The sequence below is a fragment of the Myotis brandtii genome, unplaced genomic scaffold, assembly GCF_000412655.1.
Source record: "Myotis brandtii unplaced genomic scaffold, ASM41265v1 scaffold493, whole genome shotgun sequence".
NCBI lineage: Eukaryota > Metazoa > Chordata > Mammalia > Chiroptera > Vespertilionidae > Myotis > Myotis brandtii.
This window is the reverse complement of record NW_005368827.1, coordinates 844,294-868,414: the sequence shown is the minus strand read 5'-3', so window position 1 is coordinate 868,414 and position 24,121 is coordinate 844,294. Positions and strand designations below refer to the sequence as shown.

Below are 24,121 nucleotides of genomic sequence, written 5' to 3'. Positions count from 1 at the left end.
ATTTGCAACATAGTACATAGTTGCTTAGAGTTGCAACTCAGAGGCCGGCAAGTTAGGCGGGGAACGTTGGCGTCTGCAGTCACTGGAGCAAGTGAGCCTCCCTGCTTGCTTCCAGCTGCCTGGCTGCCGGCCGCCATCTTGGCTGACAGTTAATTTGCATAAGGATATGCTGATTAGCCAATGGGAAGGGTAGCGGTCGTACGCCAATTACCATGTTTCTCTTTTATTAGTGTAGATTATGCATATTTATTTTTTTGGTTTCATGTCTCTTGTAATCATTTCATTTAAGAACATAGAACTTTTCCTCATTCACTTTTAATTCAACACCAAATGGTATTTTATTATGTAGATTTAAAATAATTTATCATAATTTATAAAATCAGCCTCCTATTGAAGGAATATTAGATTCTTTTTATTCTCAGATTCTTACAAAAAGCGATGCACACCTGACACTAATACAAAATAATATTGAATGTAAATTGTAATTTAAAAATAAAATTATATAAAATAGAAAGTGATTTCAAGTATAAAAAAAAATAAAAGACAAAAGGGATACAATGACCATAGTGATACATCATTCACATCAGACTTTTACAAATCCTGGTGAGTAAATTTCAGGAAGTGAGTATGCTAGGTCAAAGTATATGTGCATTTGTAGCTTTTATATTTATTTTTAATTTATTCTCCAGAGATGTGCACTGAATTATACTCATAATATAATATGTGAGTTATTCTTTATCCCCATTAATACCAAGAGAGTTCATAATCAAACTTTTCATTTTTTGCCAATCTAAGAGGTGAACTGGGGTATCTGTCTAGCTTTTATTTGTATTTTTCTTACATTACTTTTTAACTTTTAAAAGTAATTTTACTTTTCTTTATGATCTAGTCACATCTTTTGGTCATTTTATTGGGTGATTATTTTTGCATTATTATTTTAATCTACTAAGTAATTAATTTTATTTATTTGGTTTTTTATTGTTTAAAGTATTACAAATAGTAGTATTATTGATTTTTAGATATTTTCATACTGGGAAGATTAACCTCTTGTGAAATAAGTTGCAAATGATTTTTTTAAAAATAGGTTGTTGCTTGATAAAATTTTCTCTTATGATTCATTAGTTTATTGAGGTAATCCTATGACTTTCTTTTTAGCTTTGTTAATACAATGAATTACATATTAATTGATTTGTTAACACGTGCCACAATGTTTTGATTCTGAAAATTTGATATTGTAATTTTTACAGAAATATTCAATTTCATTGTTTTTATTTTTTAGGAATCTTAGTATGATATATATTTCCATATGATGTTATAATCAGCTTGGCTAGCACCAAATTAAAAAATGTACTTTTTTGGGGGAATCATATTAAATTTATACATCAATTTGAGGAGAATTGGCATTTTTCTTGATTTTCAATGTTATTCAAGTATTTTTGTTATTCAGATTCAGGAGTGTTTAAAATGTTTTTTATGTAGGTCTGGAACATTTCTTGGTAATATATTTGGAGCAGTTTTAAATTTCAGATGTTTGTTTCTAATATTTTCTACCAAGCTACTAAATAATCTTTTTGCTTATATCAGATATTAAATTATGTAATGTGAAAGTAGTAATAATTTACTTCTCTTTTTCAATTTTTATAACTGCAAAATCTAATATTATTGAAACCACCTTTGGTGTTTCTCCATTAAGTCCAAGTTTGATTTTTAGGACATAGGTATTTCATTTCAATAAGTGTTTGTCTATTATTATTTTGTTAATATTTTTTTTTAATTCAGAATAGTTGCAGAATGTTGAAAATGTTTTTGCAGGTAATCCTAGAGAGGTGATTCTATGATTTTCTTTTTAACTTTATTACTATAATTAGAGGCCCGGTGCACAAAAATTTGTGCACTCGGGAGGTGGTCCCTCAACCATTTATTCAAACATTTTTTTCCTCACAGCTATCCTGTGCCCTCTCGCAGTCTGGGACCCCTCGGGGGATGACCACCTGCTGACTTAGGCCTGCTCTCCAGGGGATTGGGCCTAAGCTGGCAATCAGACATCCCTCTGGCAGCCTGGCAGCCCTCGGGGGATGTCCACTTGCCAGCCGGGAGCAGACCTAAGCTGCAGTCGGACATCCTTAGCGCTGCTGAGGAGGCAGGAGAAGCTCCCACCACCACTGCTGTACTGGAAGCCATCAGCCTGGCTTGTGGCTGAGCAGAGCTCCCCCATGTGGGAGCGCACTGACCACCAGAGGGCAGCTCCTGCATTGAGCATCTGCCCCCTGGTGGTCAGTGTGTGTCATAGTGACCAGTCATTCCCAGTCTTTCTGTTGTTAGGGTCAGTTTGCATATTACCCTTTTACTATATAGGATAGAGGCCTGGTGCACAGGTGGGGGAGGGCTGGATTGCCCTGAAGGAAGTCCCAGATCAGGGTGGGGGTCCCCACAGGGGTGCCTGGCCAGTGTGGGTGAGGGGCTGAGGGCCTTTTTCAGGCTGGCCAGTAACTGAAGCTCCCAGCCTCTTCTTTTTTTCTTTTTCTTTTTTTATTCTGGGATTTATTTACCTTCTATAATTAAAACTTTGTTGCCGTCACTGGAGCTGAGAGCCGGCTCCTACTCACTCCAGCTCTGAGGCCACAGCCTGCTGAAAGCAGGTATCTGGGATTTGTTTAGCTTCTATAATTGAAACTTTGTTGCTTTCGGAGCTCAGAGCCGGGCCGCGGCAGGCAGGGAACCTTGGCTTCCTCCATCACTGGAGCAAACAAGCCTCCTGCTCGCTTCAGCTGCGTGGCTGCCGGCCACCATCTTGGTTGGGTTAATTTGCATATCGTGCTGATTAGCCGATTGGAGGCGTAGCGAAGATAGGGTCAATTACCATGTTTGTCTATTATTAGATAGGATTAATTGTACATTAATAAATTTGCTAATATAGACCTATTCTTGTATTCTTTAAATGAAATATATTCTTCATAACACTTTAATAGTTTAATATGCTGTTAGAATCTCTGAAGTCATATTGGCTTGTTGTTTATCTGTGCAATTCTAACCTAGTATGACACTAATATATTGTTTTTGAAAATAATGGAAATATCTCCCTCCCATATCCCCTCTATTTGTTTGTTTTTATGCTTTGGAATAGTTTAAATAGCATTGGAATTATCTACTCTGAAAAGAGTTGATAGACTTTCCCTATCAGTCCTTATTCTTTCATAAATTTTAGGTGTTTCAGATGATTCTTCATTTCTTCTATTAAAATCTCTTGGTTTAAATATCTTTCTCTTTTGAAATTAATTTGGATAAATATTCTCTTAGAATATCATCCATTTTATCTAGGTTTTATAATTGATTACAGCAATCTAGCCTTTATGATGTTCTTACTTTTCCCTTTATTGTGATTATCTTTCCCCATAATATTTCATTTTTATAGATATACTGTCTTGTATTTTCTCAATCAATTGGTATCCCTCCCCATCACAAAAGTTTTTACTCATGTATTAATGTAACTATTATTTTGTTTTCTGATAATTAATTTCAGCTTTTACCTTTATTAATTGCACACTACTGTTTTATTTCAATTTATTTTTACGTTCTTTATAACTTCTTTAGTCTTATTATTGATTAGTTTAATTAAAATTTCTTGATCTGAAATCTGAAGTTATTAACTACTCTCTATGCCCTTTTCTAGTAATATCCAAATATATTTTTCTACAGTATTATCTTTTTAAACAATTCTACCAATTCAGTTTGATCCTAAAAGTACTTTGAGACAAATTTTATTTTAATGGTATTTTAGTCTTTTTGTTGTCTGAATTTGCTATTAATTACTAGTTTTATTGCATTGTAATAAAAATATATTCAACAATTTATCCACTTTGGAAATGTTAAGGTTTTGTATTTAGTTTTAGTTAATATTTTATGAGCACTTCTAAAACTGCTATCTTTACTTCAGAGTAAAGCATTAAACATTTGTCAATTTGATTTACCTTCTTAATTGATATTTTTGTCAACTTTATCTTTCATAAACTCAGGTTAATAAAGTTCTTCTAACACAGAATATTTCTATCGCTCTTGTAGCTTCTATAATGTCTAATTTATGAATGTTGCTGCCCTGTTATGTAATGTCTAGAAATTCATAACTGTTTTATCTTTATTTTGAATTAGTTTAATTAGCATTTCAAAATGTCCTTATTTAAATCATTTCATTCCTTTTTTGGTCTAAATTCCTTCTTTTCTGATATAAAAATTGCATCCACATTTGATTTGCTTTTGCATTTTCCATTTATACTTTTGCTCGGCCTTTTGTTTTGTTTTTATATTTCTTTATTTTATATTTCTTTTTAATTTAATTTAATATTTCCTTTTATTTTTCATTATCATTTATTCCCTCTATGCCCTCTTCCATCTCCACCCTCCACCCGCTACCCCAACCCACTTTTATCATTTTTCTTTCTGAATCACTTATTTTAACAGTCTCTGATTTCTGGTACAATATGATAGCATTGTTTTTTTAATACATTAATGAAACTCATTGGCATTTGCAGTGACAGCTGTCTGGTCTTAATCTAATGGCATACTTTATGCTTCTAGAACTTTTTAAAGGTTTGTTTTGCTATTTTTGTTCATTATTTTTTGTTATTGTTATTAATCTTCACCCGAGGATATTTTTTCCATTGATTTTCAGAGAGAGTGGAAACATGGGAGAGAGAAGAGAAAGGGGAGGGAGTAGAGAGAGACAGGGAGAGAGAGAGAAAAAGAGATTGGTTGCCTCCCGCATGCTACTCATCCAAGGCCATAGATTGAACCTGAAACCCAGGTATGCACCCTTGACTGGGAATGAAACCCGCAACCCTTCCATGCTCAGGCCCACGCTCTAACCACTGAACCACTGGCCAAGGCTTATTTATTAGTTTTAATTAGTTTTTCTGATAGTCAAGATTTTAATTTAAAGTTTTACCTTTTCTATTAGTTCCCTTTCATGAGCAACAATAGAGGAAGAGTTTTCTCTTCCTCTGCCTATACTCTCATTACCCCATGATTTAGTCACTTTTGACTTTCTTGGTGTTTACTTGTATTTTAGATCTGATTGTACTTCTATTATTTGATCTATTAAATTATATATGATTATGCAGTGAAATTACTTTATTTCCCCCTACTTTGTTAGTTATTTTTACATTATCATGTAACATTTTATTTATGTTCTATCTCCACATTTGTTTATTCTTAGTTCTATAATTAAATACATTCAATAGTCATCAAACATCATAATTTCCCTAGTCATCTCTTGGCTGACTTAAGTTCACCCTTAGGCAGATTTTCAAGAAGAGTTTATGGGAAAAAAATATTAGCTGAACTCTTGTTTGATCAACACCAATAACCTTTATACAGTTTGCCTTATCCAAACCTAATATTTGTACGTTATGTTTTCTTTCTCTTTCTTTGAGTATCATACAGGTATTTCTACATTATTCTCTGTCAATAAATGGTTGCATTAGATAAATTTGAGGCCACACTGATATTTTTTCCTTTATTCTATCTTCACCCTTTTTGTTTGCAAACACAGTTCTGTTTGTTTGTTTTTTCATGCTTAAAATCCATTAACTTTAATAAGCTATAAATAAAATTAACCACTCTAGGTTAATTCTCCCAAGTCTTTCAGAAAATTTTGTATTTATTTCAATATGTAGATTTAAATCAGTTTTGATTTCATCAAAATTGTCTTGAATTATAACTTTTTAAAGATGATTATTTTAAAACATGCCTTCAGGTTTTATTTCATTTTTTAAATATGTTATTGATTTCAGAGAGAGGAAGGGAGATGGAGAGAGGGATAGAAACATCAATCATGAGAGAGAATCATTGATTGGCTGCCTCCTGCACGCCCCCTACTGGGGATCGAGCCTGCTCATCAGGGACTAAACTGCTACCTCCTGGTTCATGGTTGGCAGCTCAAACACTGAGCCACACCTGGCCTGGAGAATTACATCATTTTAAAAAGTTTTTCTGTTTGTTTGCTTTCCTTCTTTGGAAGTTCACTCTGGTGATGATAGAATTGTTTTGTATATTAATTTATTACTAGAGGCCCAGTGCACGACATTTGTGCACTGGAGGAGTGGGGTCCCTCAGCCCAGCTTGCGCCCTCTCGCAGTCCCGGACTCCTTGGGGGATGTCTGCCTGCCGGCTTAGGGATGTCCACCTGCCAGCAAATCGCAGTTTGGTCGATTTGCATATCAGGGTTTTATTATATTGGATTTTCTCCCTAAACTATTTTAAATCTTTTTTTTTCCTCACAGCTATCCTCTGCCCCTTGATGTATTCTAGTTTCCTGACATCCTTGCATTCCTTCCAAATTCTTCTCTTTTTTTCTAATATTTTCTGATTTCTGCAAGCTCATTTTTTACTCTCCTATTGTCACACTATAATCAGTCCTATTCCTGCATTTCTACTTGGCAATTTTCCATTTATGGAAAATTATTTTATTAAGTTTCTATTGTTTTACTTATTCACTATTTTATAGCCTTTTTAAAGTTAAAAATTTATTTAGAGACAACTTACTACCAGGAATATTGTATTACTCTTCCTCAAATTTTACATTTTTCTTTAAACTATTTTGTATTTTTTCCATCTATTACACATTCATATAATTTTCCTATATATTTTCCTATAACAAAAATTAACATTTTAATTAAAATATGAAAGTAACCAATTTCTTTAGAAAATCATTCAAAAATTTTCAACTATTATATAGTTTTTTTTGTTTGTTTGTTTTTTTACAGAGAGGATGGGAGAGGGATAGAGAGTTTGAAACATTGATGAGAGAGAAACATCCATCAGCTGCCTCCTGCACACCCCCTACTGCATATGTGCCTGCAACCAAGGTACATGCCCTTGACCAGAATCGAACCTGGGACCCTTCAGTCTGCAGGCTGATGCTCTATCCACTGAGCAAAACCGGTTAGGGCTATTATATAGTTTTTTTTTTATACCATTTCTCTTTAGGGGTTTTATCATAAAATATATTGTTTTAATGCTTTTCTTTTTTGAGCTTTTATCTTTGTTTTAAAATTTTAAAAGCCAAACATTTTTATTCATTTAATTTTATTTTAAATATGAGAAAGGTAATTAAATATAGCTCTTTACAAAAACAATATAACTGGTGATATGAAAAGTTGATTTAATCCTTAGTCTTGATATGTTTATAAATATGAATGGTTTTAAGATATCATATTGAATTTATATATTCAAGTATTTGATAACTTGTATCAAAAGTGGTTTCAATATGCAGGCCCTAGATTTCTATATTAATTGTGATTATTTTTGTAGACCAAAGTATCTAATGTTGTTATTTATATTTTAGGTTAGTGGGATGGTTTGGTCATGAACTCAGCACCAGATTTAAAATGGATAACAGTAAGTGTATTCCATTTTACTTTACAAGTCATTTTATTTTAACGTTAATTGCCATCAGTCTTTGTATGATATGTAATATACATGCCTCCTGGAGAGTGCACTTTGAAAATGCCACTGAGAATTTTTAAAATAAGAAGTGACATTTCCAGAGTGTAAGACTAAGTGTTTATAGAATTCAGCATGATGTCAAGTCTGTCCCTTTGTAGGGAGATAAGAGGAGGCGAAATCTAGCATAAAGGATCCGACCTCATCAATATGGAGTACCCGGAACATCAGGCAGTGAGGACAAGAGGGATTTTTGGCTTGGAGTCAGACCCAGAGAGACTTGGGTGTCAATCCCACGTTGCTGCTTAGTAATTTTGTGATGCTGCACAAGTTATGTCATCTTGGAATTTTTCTTCTCACATAGTTAATGTGAATAATATATATTTCAGGATTTGGTTTGTGGGTAAAGACAAATTTAAACCAAAGAGCAAACAGCAGTTATTTCATTTTTACCTCCTCTTCTTCCAACTTTTCCTCCTTTTGTAGTTTTGCCACTTACTGAACAGTAGCAGGTAAACCTTAGGAGATAGACATGAAAGTGCACCAGGCACGGGGGTGTACTGCCCTGCTTCTTTTCCTTAATGACTCTATTCTGCAATCACATGGAGCACAGAAAGCTTTGCAAATGTTGCAAGAATTCCACTTAAACTTGATCATTCAGATGACGTCCAACCCTGAGATAGGATTTTAAGCAAATTCACATTTACAAAAACCAAGACGCAAAGGATCAAGATGGGCTCTTCCAGTCAAATCAGGAAAACTATATTTCATCTTGGCTGCTGAAATAATGAGATCAGTCCAGTTACTTAAATTTTTTGTGCTGGGTTTCTTATCTGTAAATGAGGGAGGTGGATTAGATCAGGCAGCAAAGTTTTTCTGTGAAGGATAAAACAGAAGTTATTTTAAGCTTTTTAGTTTATACTGTCACTGTGGCAAATACTCAGTTCTACCATTGTAATGCTAAAGTAGTCATAGACATACATAAATGAATGATGTGGCTGTGTTCCAATAAAACTTTATTTATAAAGACAAGTGGTGGGCCACATTTGGCCCACAGGACATAGCTTGTCTAATCCTGGATTAGATGAATCTCGAAATACCCAGAATATTCTAAAGTTTATTTAGTCAATCTTAGTTTTAATTTGGTCTCTAGTTAGCAATTTTCACTCTATTGGATTTAACTTTCAATTTAATTAATTCTAATTATGATAATATCTTATATTAATTCACCTTTTAAACATATCATACTTAGGCAGATTATTTTTTTTAACTTCCTCTTTTTCCCTAAGAAAAGCCCCTTGACCTAGTGCTAAAAGTCACTTTCATAGGTCATTTCATTTGATATGTCTGGCTTTGGGCAGCATTATGATTACAAGTCATTTAAATTCTGATGTTTTTTTCTCATTGATGTGGTTTAATAATGGAAGAACATAGCATGAAGCAGAACAAGGAATACAGGCTTGGAAATGGCAGAGGACAGGGTCCAGAAAAGCTTTTAGAAGAGACCATTTTTATCTTGTGTCTAAGAGCTCTAGTGTTTGGTAGTTTCCTAAGAAGGTGGGGGCAGGTGAGACAGACATAATAGGTAAAGGGAAAATGTGCCAGTATTTTAGGTCCACAGATTTTCTCTTAAAATATCTCAGAAATCTTAGGAATATAAATGTTTAATTCTTTTTCTCTCTACTACTCTGTCATTGAAAAAAAAATCCATAAAGAATAACTTTTAAGATACATTCTATTAAAATGACATAATATGAATTTTTCAGAATTGCAGTTAATCCCTGGAGCCAATGGATTTAGAATTTCAAATCCTCCCATGTTGTTGGTCTGTCCTTTGCACGCTAGTTTAGAGGTAAGTGATCTGTGTGCCAATCTTCCCACATCTTTACTTTTTCTTTACCTGATTGTGACATGCTGTAGTACTTTCTCTGCTAATCAACAAGATTATAATGTGCATGTGAGGTGGCCCAGAAAGCAGCATAGAGAACAAAGAGAACCAAAAGGTTAAAGAGGAGGGAAGGAGAGGAGTTTAATGCTGTGTTCTCAAGTGAGACCCACCAGCCCAAAGGTGGGGCCAGTGAATTCACGCCAAAAGGGAGGGGCAGCACTTCTTTTATACAGGTGTTTAGTGAGGGGCGGGAGCCTGAGCTGAGGAAGTTCCCGCCTCAGGGGTCATCACAGTATTCAGCTGAGGAAGTTCCTGCCACGGGGGGTCAGCAAGATATTCAGGAAGGAGTCAGTATCTGTGTGGGGGTCATTGTGGATTCCAGGGAGGAGCCCGTATCTGTGTGGCCATCTGTCTGGCAGGCTGACCTGTTAGAAATTCCAGGGAGGGTCCATTATCTCGTCACACCTCTGCATGCATCTGATCCTGGGCTCCCTCCGACCTAACATCGCACTGTGCACAAACATTGTGCAAAGGGTAGTGTTCACCTTTAGGATGCGTCTGTATGTGAATTGTTGCCTTTTATGTGTGTCTCCAGCCCCTAGCAGGATGATTGGCACATTGTAAATGTTACCTGTAATGCACCTGGGGAGACGTACTTTTAGTTCCACTTCCAATTTGTGTGAACATGATTGAGTTACTTAATCTTCTATTGATTTCTCAATATTAAAACAAACATGCCATATTTAACTCCCAATTAATTAAATCATTCAACATTTATTTATTAAGAGAATGCTGTGTGCCAGACAATGCTATGATTACTGGGGACTCTGTCTTTCTAGTTCTGTGAATCAATGAACTGACAAAGTTTTAGGAAGACTAAGGAGGGAGTATATACATATATACATATATATATGAATAGTCAGAGTAAAACAAAGATTGGGTAAAGTTGTTTCATGAGTTAGGGTAAATTTTGTTAAAACTGGGGATCTATGCCATTATAGTCATGTATATAATCTCTACTCTTACTGGCTAAATATTTTTCTTTAAATTCATTCATATTTTTACTTAAAATAAATTTAGTCTTACCCTAAATAATAATATCCAAGGAACCAGTTTGTTTTCCTAGATCTGCATATCTCTCTACTTCAATATATCTAAATAATTTGATGTATCTCTACCTATCTATATATTCCAACTAATTATTTGAATATTAATTAATTTCAGAGTGAGACTAAATTTATTCAAATATAGTTTTAATAATTCTTTAATGCACAATAGCAGTATAAATAGATATATTATGTAAAAATATATTCATACACACATTTAAGTAAAATATATTTTAAGTATACATATACATTTTTAATAGAGATTTTTAAACAAATAGCTATTCAAATAAAATTTTATTTTCAAAAAATTTAAAGCATCCAAAGATAAAATAGTTTGTGATATTTTAGGAAATCGTGTTGTGGAGTGACTGGAAATACTTCCAAAGTCTCCTAAGCCTAAAATTCTAGGAATCTGTGAACAATTATCACAGTTTCTCATTTTGGCCACTGGGAAGCAGTGTCAAGTTCCTCTACAGCAGAGGCTCTCAACCTGTGGGTCGCGACCCCTTTGGGGGTCGAAAGACCCTTTCACAGGGGTTGCCTAAGACCATCGGAAAACACATATATAATTACATATTGTTTTTGTGATTAATCACTATGCTTTAATTATGTTCAATTTGTAACAATGAAAATACATCCTGCATATCAGATATTTACGATTCATAACAGTAGCAAAATTACAGTTATGAAGTAGCAACGAAAATAATTCTATGGTTGGGGGTCACCACAACATGAGGAACTGTATTAAAGGGTCGCAGCATTAGGAAGGTTGAGAACCACTGCTCTACAGTATTTTTATGCAACTTCACTACTAAATCCTGGTAATCAGTTGGTTTCATTTCATCCTAATTTAAAGAGCAGGTTCTCAGTTTGACCACTAGATGGAACTTGCGCTGTTCTCACTTTTTAGCTTTTTTTTAGGTTGAAATAAACTCAGTAAACAAGATTTTTGTTAGTGATAAATTTTGGAGGGAATCGGCTTAGCAGATTAGATAATGACATTTGAATTGTTTTTATAAAAGTCATTCAGAGAAAAGCGTCTGTTAAACATTTCAAAACAAAATGTTTTGCTTACCTTACTTGCCAGTTTATATCAGGGAGAAGATGAATTACACTACTTAAAAAAGCCACCAAGGCATACCTTTGAAAAAACTATATTTAAAGGTATTTCCTCTTATTTTTCCTATCTTTCTCAGCCATATCTAGAAATTTTCTTTTGACTCTCCACTGGTATTTTCTCTGCGGTGGGTGGGTTATTCCAGCATTCACCCCTCTGCCAGGGCAAGAGTCCGATTCTGAACTTTCCCTCCAGTAGTTTCCTACCATAGTGTATTATAGTCCCCCAGGCAAGCTTCTTTTCTCAGCTGTAATTGGAAGACTGGTTTATCTTTTCCTTTAATATCTAAGTTTAAACCCAGCAAAGGGCCTTAAGAGCCACCAGAAGAGGAATATACACTTTTCTGGGGGGAGGCTTCTTATCACCTGAGTACTTCGCAGGAGCCTCTTAGAAGTACCTTGCTGAAGTCATTTACTGCTGAGGCAATGACCTAAAGGAAATTATATGTAGGTAATCAAACCTTAGGTTGATGAAAGTATTCTTTTGAAATTCTTTCTCCACATTATAAATTGCAAAATTCTGAAATTACAAACTAATACAGTTCATTGTTTCCTATTCTCTACCTAATGCTACGATGTTCCCCTTTCTAGATGATTCTGAGTTTGCCATGTGAGTAAGCACCAATAAGTTAACCATGTCTGCACTTAACTTATTTGTTTAGAAGTTACTGCATATGGAAGATAGGCAATTAAAGTTTGAGCAAATGAAATAAATACCTTAATCAAACTACCTTTCTTTGTTTTCTCTACTTCCCTTTTGAAAAATATTTCACTTAGTCAAATGCCAACTGCAGGAGAGAGTCTATATTTAAGAAGCAATGCACATGAGCATGATCTCAGGGTTACAATAAGAATTTAAAGCAAAGGATTTAAAATGACTGCTTACAATTATGTACATTTAAATGATACTATTAAAATAGCACCTTATAGTCAGTTTTGAACTGTCATTTTCTTTATATTGTTGCTTCTTAATCATTTATACAACACTTTAAAAATATTGTGCGTCAAGGGAAAGAGCACTAGAGTAGGAACCGGTTGGCAAGTACTGCACCCCTCGTGGGGACACGAAGTGTGGCTTACACAAGTGACAACTGCTCATTCATGGATTTACCTCAATTTCTAAGTGAAAATGTTTCGACCAGAGTACTTCTGTGGTCTCCTCAATTTTCAATTACTAACTTAAACTGAAATAATATTCATATTGTAATTTGAAAGGTCATATTTGGATGTAGCAATATATAAACAAATTTTAGACCCTTTTAGTACACAAATTTAAAATTAATTAAATAGCTTCAAAATAAAAATTAGAGTACTCAAATAAAATACATGGTAAGTCAGAAGAGGTTTACTTTGTATTTCCTCAGAAAATTATCAGAGAGCCATTTTTAAGAATTTAAGAGAAAAAATATGACAATTGAAAGCATCATGCTTATGCTTATTTTTCCTATTTAAACTTATCTAACTTTGCATTCATTTTACTCAGGAGAAAATAAAAGCCCAAGTAATGAAACTGCCAAGAATTCTGTTATAAGCTGAATATTTTCAAATTACACTTTTCATTTTTTTCTATTAAAAAATATTCTGCCTCTGTACTGCAAGCACAGAAATGATCAGAAGCCAAGAAGGAAAGAGGAGATTTTATTCCCTTTCCCTGTTAACTCCTCCCATTAGCCCCTCTTAATATTTTGATGTGAGGGTTCGGCAGAGACATTTATGGTACACTCTGTGAAAGGAATTTTATAGTGCCTCAGAACGCACCTGCGGTGGTAAAGTGGAAAACAGTTTTAGATATAAGTTATTTTATTGTTAACAAAGAGCAATAGCATGTTAACACTGAGATATTTGTTAAAAAAATTGTTTCTAGTTATTAAGAAAAATTTGCAAGAGCAAAGCCTCCTATGAAAAACTATGAGCTTAAGTAATATTCCCCAAAGTCTTGCTAACCTATGAATACAAATGAAATATCATTAAAAGTACTACTTCTCACATTGCCCCCATCTGTATCTTATGGGGCCCATATCAGGACCAGGAAATTTTCCAGAATTTTTTATTAATAAAAATTTCCTCAAATAATTATTAATATCCAAAGAGAAGCTTGGAAAGATTATTCTAATATTTTTATATTCCAAACCTGAGAGTCAAAACACTGGTGGGCTGCACCTTGCCTCTGTGAGAAAGCTGATTCTTGAACTGGGCTCACTTGTTCCAAAACTTGGCCAGAGTTGCTCAGTGGTTGAGTGTCCACCTATGAACCAGGAGGTCATGGTTCAATTCCAGGTCAGGGCCCATGCCAGGGTTTCGGGCACAACCCCCAAGTGGGGGCAGCTGGCCTATGATTCTCTCTCTCATCATTGATGTTTCTCTCTCCCTCCCTCTTTCTGAAATCAATAAAAATATATTTAAAAAAACACAACTTGGAGATGTTCCCTCGTGGAGTTCTCATTGTGCCAGACGTGCTACATTTTGTTTTACACAGAAATGCCTCCTACCTGACTTCATGTAACCGGGGTTACCTGAGTCCTAAAGAATATAGTCCCTTACCCACAGGGGATACATTTTAAGACCCACACTGGAGGCCTGAAACCACAGATAGTATGGAACATAGTATATATCATGTTCCACATATACTATGATATATATATGATAAAGCTTAATTTATAAATTAGGCATGGTGAGAGATTGATGGCAAAAATTAATCATAAAATGGAACAATTATAACAATGTATACTGTAATAAAAGTTATGCACATGTGGTCTCTCTCAATATATTTCATTGTACTGTATTCACCCTTTTTTGTAATTTTTTTCCTTTTTCATAATTTCACAGATAGAAGACTCATTCTTACCATAGGTCAGTGATGGTGAACCTATGACACGCGTGTCAGAGGTGACACTCGAACTCATTTTTTGGTTGATTTTTCTTTGTTAAATGGCATTTAAATATATAAAATAAATATCAAAAATATAAGTCTTTGTTTTACTATGGTTGCAAATGTCAAAAAATTTCTATATGTGACACGGCACCAGAGTTAAGTTAGGGTTTTTCAAAATGCTGACACGCCGAGCTCAAAAGGTTCTCCATCACTGCCATAGGTCTTAGGAAGCTCCTCAAAGATTTTTTCTTTCTTTATTAAGTAGAGAACTTGCACCTTTTCACTTAAAGGACAAACTTTACAGCTTCTCTTTGGCATGTCCAAATTGCCAGCCTCACTATGCTTGCACTTTGGGGCCATTATGAAGTAAGTAAGACTTGCAGGACTAGAAGCACTGCCATGCCATGCCAGCTGATCTGATAACCATGCCGGCGACTAAGTGGGAGGGCACACAGCGTGGAGACACTAGGACAAAGGAATATTCACAGCTTAGGCGACATGGAGCAGAAATGCAACGGATTTTCATCAGGCTACTCAGAATGGTGCACAATTTAAAACTTATGAATCGTTTATTTCTGGAACTTTTAATTTAATTTTTGGACTTCGGTTGAGGGAGGGCAACTGAAACCATGGGCAACTGAAACTGCGGGAAGCAAAGCCACGAATAAGGGGGGATGACTGTCTTCTTTGCACTGGGACCACAAATGCCTTCTGAAACAAAGGCATCGTCTTCCCCTTCCAGCTGATCTCCTCCCAGGCTGCAGGCATAGTCTGTGCGGTCTGGGTGGCAAGGGAGACAGATACCATTCTATGCTTGAGAGATGATGAGTGGTGCGGGCTGGAAACATGGTAAAGTGGATAGTTAGAAGTGATCTTATTCCAGATATAGTTTAAAGGTAGAGCTACCAGCTTTTGCAGATGGATTTGTGGGAGTTGTTTGGAAAATAAAGGAGTCAAGGATGATACCAAAGTGATTGACCTGAAAAACTGGTGGGAGGGAATTGCCAAAAACTGAGGTGGTGAAGGCTACAGGAGAAGGTGACTTTGGGAGGAATATTGGGAATCCCAATGTTGAATATGTTTAGATAGAAATGCCTGCTATACATGTATCCAATTAGAATGTCGATCGAGTAACAGATATGTGGTTCTGGATGAGAGAGCTTTGAACGTTAAGTCCAGATTGGTATGAATTGTGGGTTGTTGTTTTTTTAATCATTGTCTGTAATATAAAGAAAAGGTTGAAAGAAAAAAAATACAACTCCCTTCCTTTTCTTCAGCCAAATTTATACCCTCCATGTAATGAAGGGGAAGAACATGTATGCCTGAAGTGTTTACTCCTGTTAGAATTCGGGCCCACACATATATATAGATATAAGTGTTTTCATAGACTTTATGAAGTCTACATGCCATTGAAAGACCCTGTCTTTGCTCTGTGGCATAACGATACAGTAAAGGGACAGAAAGTGGCAGGCCAGTGCATCACACTCTGTTTGAAGTTCATTCGGCTCTTATAGAGAGGATATATTTTTAAACTCTACTTGACCTTAAGAGATAAGCTAGAAAAGCATGTCTGTTCTGACCTCTAATGTTCCAACACCAGTTACTGTGTGCCCTTGTCACTCATCTTAATATAAGACACCTCAGGCAGGAAATTGCAGTGTTTTCAGACCACACTAGAGTGTAACAGGGAAGAAAGTGATGAAAGAAGAAAAAAAGCAGGGGAGGGGGGGTAGCGGTGAGGGGGGAAGAAAGGGGGAAAAAAGGCCGAGTCTTTAGTACTAACAAATGTATTGTGTAACATTTTTTGCTTCTCTGTCTGATAAAACTTGCTGTTTTCTTAATGCTAAACTGGAGGAGATTCAGGACTTGGTCAAACATCTGTAAATAATATTTTCAACATTACCTTCCACATAGGCATGCACATTTAGCTCTTACTGTATTGTTTTGTGGACCAAACAAACTTCATATCAGAAAAGAAAACATCTTCTTGATTATGATGGTTTTGGAGAAAGTGTTCAAATTGTGTGATATTTTAATTCCTTTATTAAGGGACACTTATAGTAATTATTCTAAGCTAATTTAAATAATTCTGAAGGAACATTACATCACCTTTTTTTTCTTTTGCAAGTATTGTTTAAATGGCACTTTTGCAGTTTTTCTGATATAGAAACTTTGCATTCAGTTCTTGATGGCAAAGGATTTAAAAGAGAACATATTTTTACAAAACGATTATTTAAAATGGGATGGTTTTTGGAGAGGTTAAAAGTGGTGACTTCCTTTTTTATGCACGATTTGCAATTTATTTTTGCTTCTTTGTAAATCAACAAAATGTTGTTAATCTGACTGTTTCTCATTCTACAGATCTTTAAGAAAGCAACCATGAAAGCACTGAGAAGAAAGTCTGTTTTGCTCACGGGTTACCTGGAATACCTGATCAAGCACTACTATGGCAAAGAGAAAGCAGAAACCAAGACACCATCGGTGAACGTAATCACTCCATCCCGTATAGAGGAACGCGGCTGCCAGCTAACATTAACATTTTCCGTTCCAATAAAATCTATATATCAAGAACTAGAAAAAAGAGGAGTGGTTGTAAGTATATCTCTTGCTTTGCTACCGGTTTTCTCTAGGGGTTGCATGTTAGGGGGGAAATTTGGATTCTTTAGTTTATTCTTTCACTGGTGCATGTAATTTCACATCAATCAGTGAGTTACTGGGGATAAATTAAGTGCCAACTAAGTCAGTATTCGGGACTTTCTAATTAAAGGGCACAGAGATCTGTCATTTCTGATAAAAAAGAAGAAAACACAAATTTTGGATACAAAGTACAGTTTTATGTAATTTATTCACTTTTATTACAGTTTGAGCAGCAAATATTGTTTCATCATAATTAGGACACATTCTCACTAGTTTTTACAAGTAAAAGCCCCAATACATATTTATTGAATACATAGAATTAAAGAACACACTACTATAATGGAGGAGAGAAAAATAAGTCAATCTTATTTTGTTGTTTGATTAAACTAAGTTATTTTCAAGCTTGTCACTTAAGTCATAAAAGATATATAGGCACATCTGAGAAGTGTTAACATTGTATGAAATAATTTTTTTAACCATTGGGCCAAAGTGGCCTTCTTAGTCTCTTGAAAGGAACTAATAGGTGTTAAGAGAATAATTTCACGGGAAAGTGGTGATAATGCAATCTAGGGACTCCTCCACTCGCGTGGCCCTCCAGACCTTTAGAAGAGGTCACCACCGCAGACTCTGGAGGCACCAATCAGAATATCACCCCTGCAAATCAATATGACCAAGACATGTGCTCTTGGGAAAGTTAACATGTATCAGCCCGAGATTCACATCTGTTTTGGGGTGCGAATGTATACTTACTTCAAAAAGTTGGTATGAGAATGAAATGGACCAACACACATGAACCATTTACTATGCTGTCTAGCCTGTAGTGGGTATCCTATATAATAAAAGGCTAATATGCAAATTGACTAAGCAGCAAATTGACCAAGCGGCAGAACGATCGATCACTATGACGTGCACTGACCACCAGGGGGCAGATGCTCAATGTAGGAGCTGTCCCCTGGTGGTCAGTGCACTCCCATAGGGGGAGCGCCACTCAGCCAGAAGCCGGGCTCACGGCGGGCAAGGGCAGCGGTGGTGGCAGGAGCCTCTCCTGCCTCCGTGGCAGTGCTAAGGATGTCCCACTGATGGCTGAGCAGGCCTAAGCCATCGGTCAGACATCCCCCGAGGGGTCCTGGACTGCGAGAGGGTGCAGGCTGGGCTGAGGGACTCCCCCCTTTTGAGTGCACGAATTTCGTGCACTGGGCCTCCGGTTTCTTAATATAGTTCTAGTGAACTTCAGGTGAGGTCAAATTGTCTGGGACCATTTCATAACATTTCGGTATTCCCAGTGTAAACCCAAACTAATTTTAGACTGTAATAAATAACAAAAAGACTTATTTGAGCAAAAGGAGATACAGCCTGAGAACACAGGTTTAGATAGCAACCTAAATTGTATTCAACAACCCTGGACAAAGGGGAAGCCACCTTTTATAATGAAAGTTCTCACCCAGGTTTCCAATTATGTCCATTTTATGTAAATGAGATATCCAATTGTGCAGTTGTGATTGGTCAGTATAGTTAAAATAAAGATACAAATTGAGCCATTCTGATTGGATGGGGCAGGTCTCAGTTTGTTGGTAGAAAGATGAAACCATGGTTTCCCCACAATTGTTGACTCAGATGGTATAAACAAACTGCGGGAAGCCAAAAGTTCAATTTGAGGTTTTTCTCCGTGTACAGAGTATGTGAGGAGCCCCTGTCAGCTAATGACACTAGACTGTAATTCATAATATTTGGGCCCTTGGTTGACCATGGGGCAGATAAATTCTTTCTCTGGGTTCACATCAAATGAATCTTTCTTCTTGAGGCGCACGTCAGGAATATAGCCAACTCCATACCTGCGAGATTAGGGCTTAGAGAATTAAACGTAAGGATAATTGACTGGAACTTGCCAGGGCAGTGTGAGGTTCTCATTCATGTAAATGTGTCCAAGATTCCCGGCTCTCCAGTGTCTCCCACAGACGAATCATACATATGCTCTATTAAATGCTTAAAGAAAATGACCTAAATGGACTTCAGAAAAGTGCTTTTGGATATTCATGTAACAGCCCATTAATGGTTTAATTATAATTAAGAAGAGAGTTTCACATAACATAGAAACTTTATATTTTAATTAAAATGAAAAATTGCTTATATAGTAAGTTTTAGGGAAATCAGTATGACTATTTCATGTAAGTTCATCTCGAACGCAGATTTTCATTATGAGAATAATGCTGACACTATTGTGGCCTTATTTTCCCCCAACAGTGTGACAAGCGGGAACCCAATGGCATCCGAGTGGCTCCAGTTCCTCTCTACAATTCTTTCCACGATGTTTATAAATTTATCAATCTGCTCAGTTCTGCACTTGAGGCTTCAGAAAGAAAATATAACAGTGTTTAGAACAAATTAAGCAAACTGAAAGCTGCTGTGATTATTTTATGATTTTTATTCAAGTTTTAATCATTAGAAATGTTAAAAAAAACCTAATTAAACCTAACTGGCAATGAATTGCATACTTTACAAAAAAATCTGGGATAATTCTTTTAGGAGTCAATGTTCCTGAGGAATCTAAATGTCTATCCAATTTCTTGGTGTTTTGTGAATCAAGGTTTTCATTGGTCTAAATATTATGTACAGAGTCTTGGTTAGCTGTTACAGTTCATGGCCAGTGAAATATTGTTACTGGTTTAATTTCTCATTGACTGACAATTTCATAATATATGTGAAATTTTTGTGTTAATTTTCTAAATATCACTTTAGCTTAAATTACCCAAAGACTTTCTTATACGCACTATAGTTGAACCATCTGATATATGTATGATTTTGGGATATTCTATCCAGCTCCAATCTAAGGAACAGAAAAAAAAAATTTCTAGAGCAGTGGCTTTCAAATATTTTTGGCCACAATCCACATTAAGAAATATATCTAAAAACAGAGACCTACATTTATGTGTAGGTAGGCCTTATTTTAACACACAATTTTTAACAATATTTTAACATCTGTGAAAGAAAAGTCTATCAATTTTCAATCAACTGCTTCTTACAATTGCCATTGGTCATTCTTTTTCATTACCATCCCTGACATTAGCATGCTTCTCACCATGAATAGAAAGCACCTTAGGTTGAATTAAAAGTGGTATATATAGCAAAAACCAAAGGTTCATGAATTATTTACCTGTACTCTGATATTTATTATTCGGTTTTATCTTATTACAACAAATGTTGGTTGAAACTTGTTAAATTGATTTCTCCACCCACTCTTGGGCCCTAAATCACTTTTCAAGGATATCCCTTTATATAATGTTATCATAATTTCTCCTTTTTTAAATGGCAACTTCCCTGGATAAAAGACATTGGATGTTACTCTACCGCTAAAATAGTGAAAGAAATCACTCCATGATGCTGGCCGTTGAGGGTTAGAATTAAGAAATGAGTGCCTCATCTCTTAACCTCTACTCCAAATCTTATCCTCTATGAAAGCTAGAGTTGTACTCTGCCCTGTTGGATGTCCCTAGTTTTTAGCTGTTGATACCATAATCACTATTCACGGGTTGACAAACTTCTACATTTGTATATATTCACAGCAAGAAAGAGTGACTATGACATAATTATTTCCATATTGAAACAAATTTGAATGAAATTAACTTGGACAACAACTTGGATGTTAGAGTTAAATAAAAGGATGCAGAATTCTAACAATACCAGCAAGTAGTGATGTCTATCAAGAATGTACTTTGGCCGAAACCGGTTTGGCTCAGTGGATAGAGTGTCGGCCTGCGGACTGAAAGGTCCCAGGTTCGATTCCAGTCGGGGGCATGTACCTGGGTTGCGGGCACATCCCCGGTGGGAGATGTGCAGAAGACGGCTGATCGATGTTTCTCTCTCATCGATGTTTCTAACTCTCTATTTCTCTCCCTTCCTCTCTGTAAAAAATCAATAAAATATATTAAAAAAAAAAAGAATGTACTTTGTATTGTGCTGCTCTCTTTATGTTATCTTAGTTGAGTGGCTGCATAATTGCTTTAGTAAAGCTTCCCACTCCAGCTTTTGGAAAAATTTATCTTCACAGATGGGAAAGTTCTCAAAACCTTAAACCTCAACCATATACAACCTCATGTGGAAGAAACTATCTTTCAACCTCGCTGTGGTAAACAAAACAGACATGGTTTCAGCTGTCAGGGAACACATTTCAGCTTAGTGGGAAAAACAGACAATAATCATAAACACCTAGGTAAATAGATCATTACAAACTGTGACCTCTATAAAAGACAAACAGATGACACTATGCAAGAAAAATCTCATGGGTATTAATTAGGCGGTTGCGTAAGGGAAGGTGTATGAAAATACTTATAAGCTTAAGTTCTAAAATATTTCATGCTAATAATGTTAAAACTACATCCAATTATATATACAAATCATTTAAAACATGATTGGGACTATGTCCTTATTAAGAAACAGAGCATTAGAAATTCCCTTTCTCCCAGCTCGCATTCGCCCCCTCCCCTAATCCAGAAATAATAATAATTATCATTTTTAAACATATATTTATTGGTTTCAGAAAGGAATGGATAGATAGAAACATCAATGAGAGAGAATCATTGATTGGCTGCCTCTTGCTCACCCTACACTGGGGATCGAGCCCACAGCCCGGTAATTAAACTATGATCTTCTGGTTCAAAAGTCAATGCTCAACCCCTGAGCCATACAGGCTAGGGCAGAGATAATTATTGAATTATAATTTGTATTAATCATTTCCTTACCTTAAAGTTTTACACCTATATATGTACTCATAAAAATATGTTAGCTAATTTTGCTTATGTGTGGGCTTTGCATAAAGGTAATGTATATTCTTCTGCTTCTTTTGCTTGACATTTTTTATACTTATTTGTTGTATATTCTGTTTTCATCCATCTTCACTTTGCTCGGTATTCTCTTATATAATTGGAATTATTACTTCATTCTACAACAACTAATGAATGTTTGAGTCGTTCCAGATTTTTTAATATTGCAACAACACACCTATGAGCATTCTTAGTACACACATTCTAACGTTTGTCCAGGTCATATAACTGTGAAAATGCTGGGAAATAGGGCACACATGCGCTCAACTTTAGTGTGTGCTATTACACTGTTTTCAAAAACGTGTGCAGCAGTTTCACTCCAAACAGTAGAGATGAGCATTCCTTGCTCCTGACCGTTGCCAATAGTAGCTGTTGATTGTGCCATGTAAGCATGTTAAAATAACCAGGGTGATTATTAAAATGATAGAGAATAAATTTATAACTTCTATACAAGTAGAAGGGAAAAAGAGAAAGAGGAGACACACACATACATAGGCCCACACGCACGTACATGCACACACATACACACACACACACACACACACACTGCAATTTAACGCTTCAGAAACTATCCTTAATCTGTGGATTAAGCCAAAACTGGAATTTCACCTGGATTTTATACTTGCTCAGCTCCTTCCCCTTCCATATTCTCATTCATTCTCTCCTTAATAGTACTCTTCCTTCAATAAAATATACTTATATTTTTGATTCTCCATCCATCCAGGCACATGCCCGGATTGCAGGCTCAATCCCCAGTAGAGGGCATGCAGGAGGCAACTGATTGATGATTCTCATCATTGATGTTTCTTTCTCTCCCTCTCCCTTTCTTTCTCTGAAATCAAAAAAATCTTAAAAAACAAAAAAATACAGTTACTAAATCTGCATCTCAAGCTCTACTTTCTAAGGAACCTAATGTAAGACAGCATTTTATTTATGGAGTCTTAATAATCATAACTACTTTCTATTCTATATCTAATATATGATGAATTTACAGTTCTACTTATGTTGGTTTTCACATACAATATTCTCATTGTTTTTTAAACCATATTTTTATTGATTTCAGAGAAAGGAAGGGAGAGAGAGATAGGAACATCAATGATAAGAGAGAATTATTAATCAGCTGCCTCCTGCACATCCCCTACCAGGGATCGAGCCTGAAACCTGGGCATGTACCCTGACCGGAAATTGAACTGTGACCTTCTGGTTCATAGGTCGACACTCAACCACTAAGCCACACTTGCCGGACATAGATTATTGATCTTAATTCCATTTGCAATGATAATGTCCCTCTATTATATTATGCAACATATTCACATGTTCAGGAGATTAAAACAAGGACCTCTTTGGAAGTTATTATTTTTCTTATGGAAGGAAGGAGGGGAGGAAGGAAGGAAAGAAGAAGGGAAAAAATTGACAATTCAAATCTGAATAATAATAGTTGAGATTCTCTCTGCTTTTGTTAATATTTGAAAATTAAGAACAAAAAACAATAAATGGTAATGACTTAAATGAGACTCCATCCAGGACACTTGCCCCAAAATTCATGATTTTAATAGGATCATGTTTACAATCCCACCCACCACACATTCTTATGATGGAAACAATCCTTTCAGCCTATACATATCAATATGTGGAATCTAATGAACAAAATAAAATGATGAAGAAAGTAGATCCAAAGATATAGAAGCAAGGAACAGACTGATGAATCTCAGAGTGAAGGGGGGCAACAGGAAGTGATTAACTAAAGAATTGACATGCATATCTGCATTGCCCATGGACACAGACAGTAGTGTGGTGAAGGCCTAGAGGGTAGTGCTGGGGGAGGGCGTCAATGCTGGGGAAAAGGGGACATCTGTAATACTTTCAACAATAAAGATACATAGAAAAAAACTCTTAGAAAAAAATCACATATGCTGTTTTTCAAAACTTATACTTCAGCTCTAATTGTAGTTTTGATCTAGTACTGAAAAAAATGTAAAAGAACATTTTGAAATAAATTTATCCTTTGTGATCAAGCTGGATGAAATAATACTTTTAAAATAAATACTCACCAAAAACTACTCCCTTTCCATCTCCTAAGTCACATATAATAGTTGAAAATACGAGAACCTAAGCCACAAATAAATAAAAAAGTGTGTGTCCATAATCCTATCTAATAAAAGAGAAACATGGTAATTAGCCGTACGGCCGCTACCCTTCCCATTGGCTAATCACTGAGATATGCAAATTAACTGCCAACCAAGATGGC

The 24,121-nt window shown here is 35.6% G+C and overlaps 1 protein-coding gene across 1 annotated transcript in view; it reads left to right on the top strand.

Annotated features, from left to right (window-relative positions):
- The window catches only part of KYNU (kynureninase), a 104,794-nt gene extending 84,912 nt beyond the window's left edge, over positions 1–19,882 (top strand). Inside the window, exons 11-14 of the mRNA XM_005876639.2 lie at positions 7,340–7,392; positions 9,204–9,289; positions 16,781–17,011; positions 19,298–19,882. Coding sequence (XP_005876701.1) covers positions 7,340–7,392; positions 9,204–9,289; positions 16,781–17,011; positions 19,298–19,432 — 505 coding nt within the window. The 3' untranslated portion in view covers positions 19,433–19,882. The remainder of the gene's footprint in view (positions 1–7,339; positions 7,393–9,203; positions 9,290–16,780; positions 17,012–19,297) is intronic.
- Positions 19,883–24,121: the final 4,239 nt, after the last annotated feature.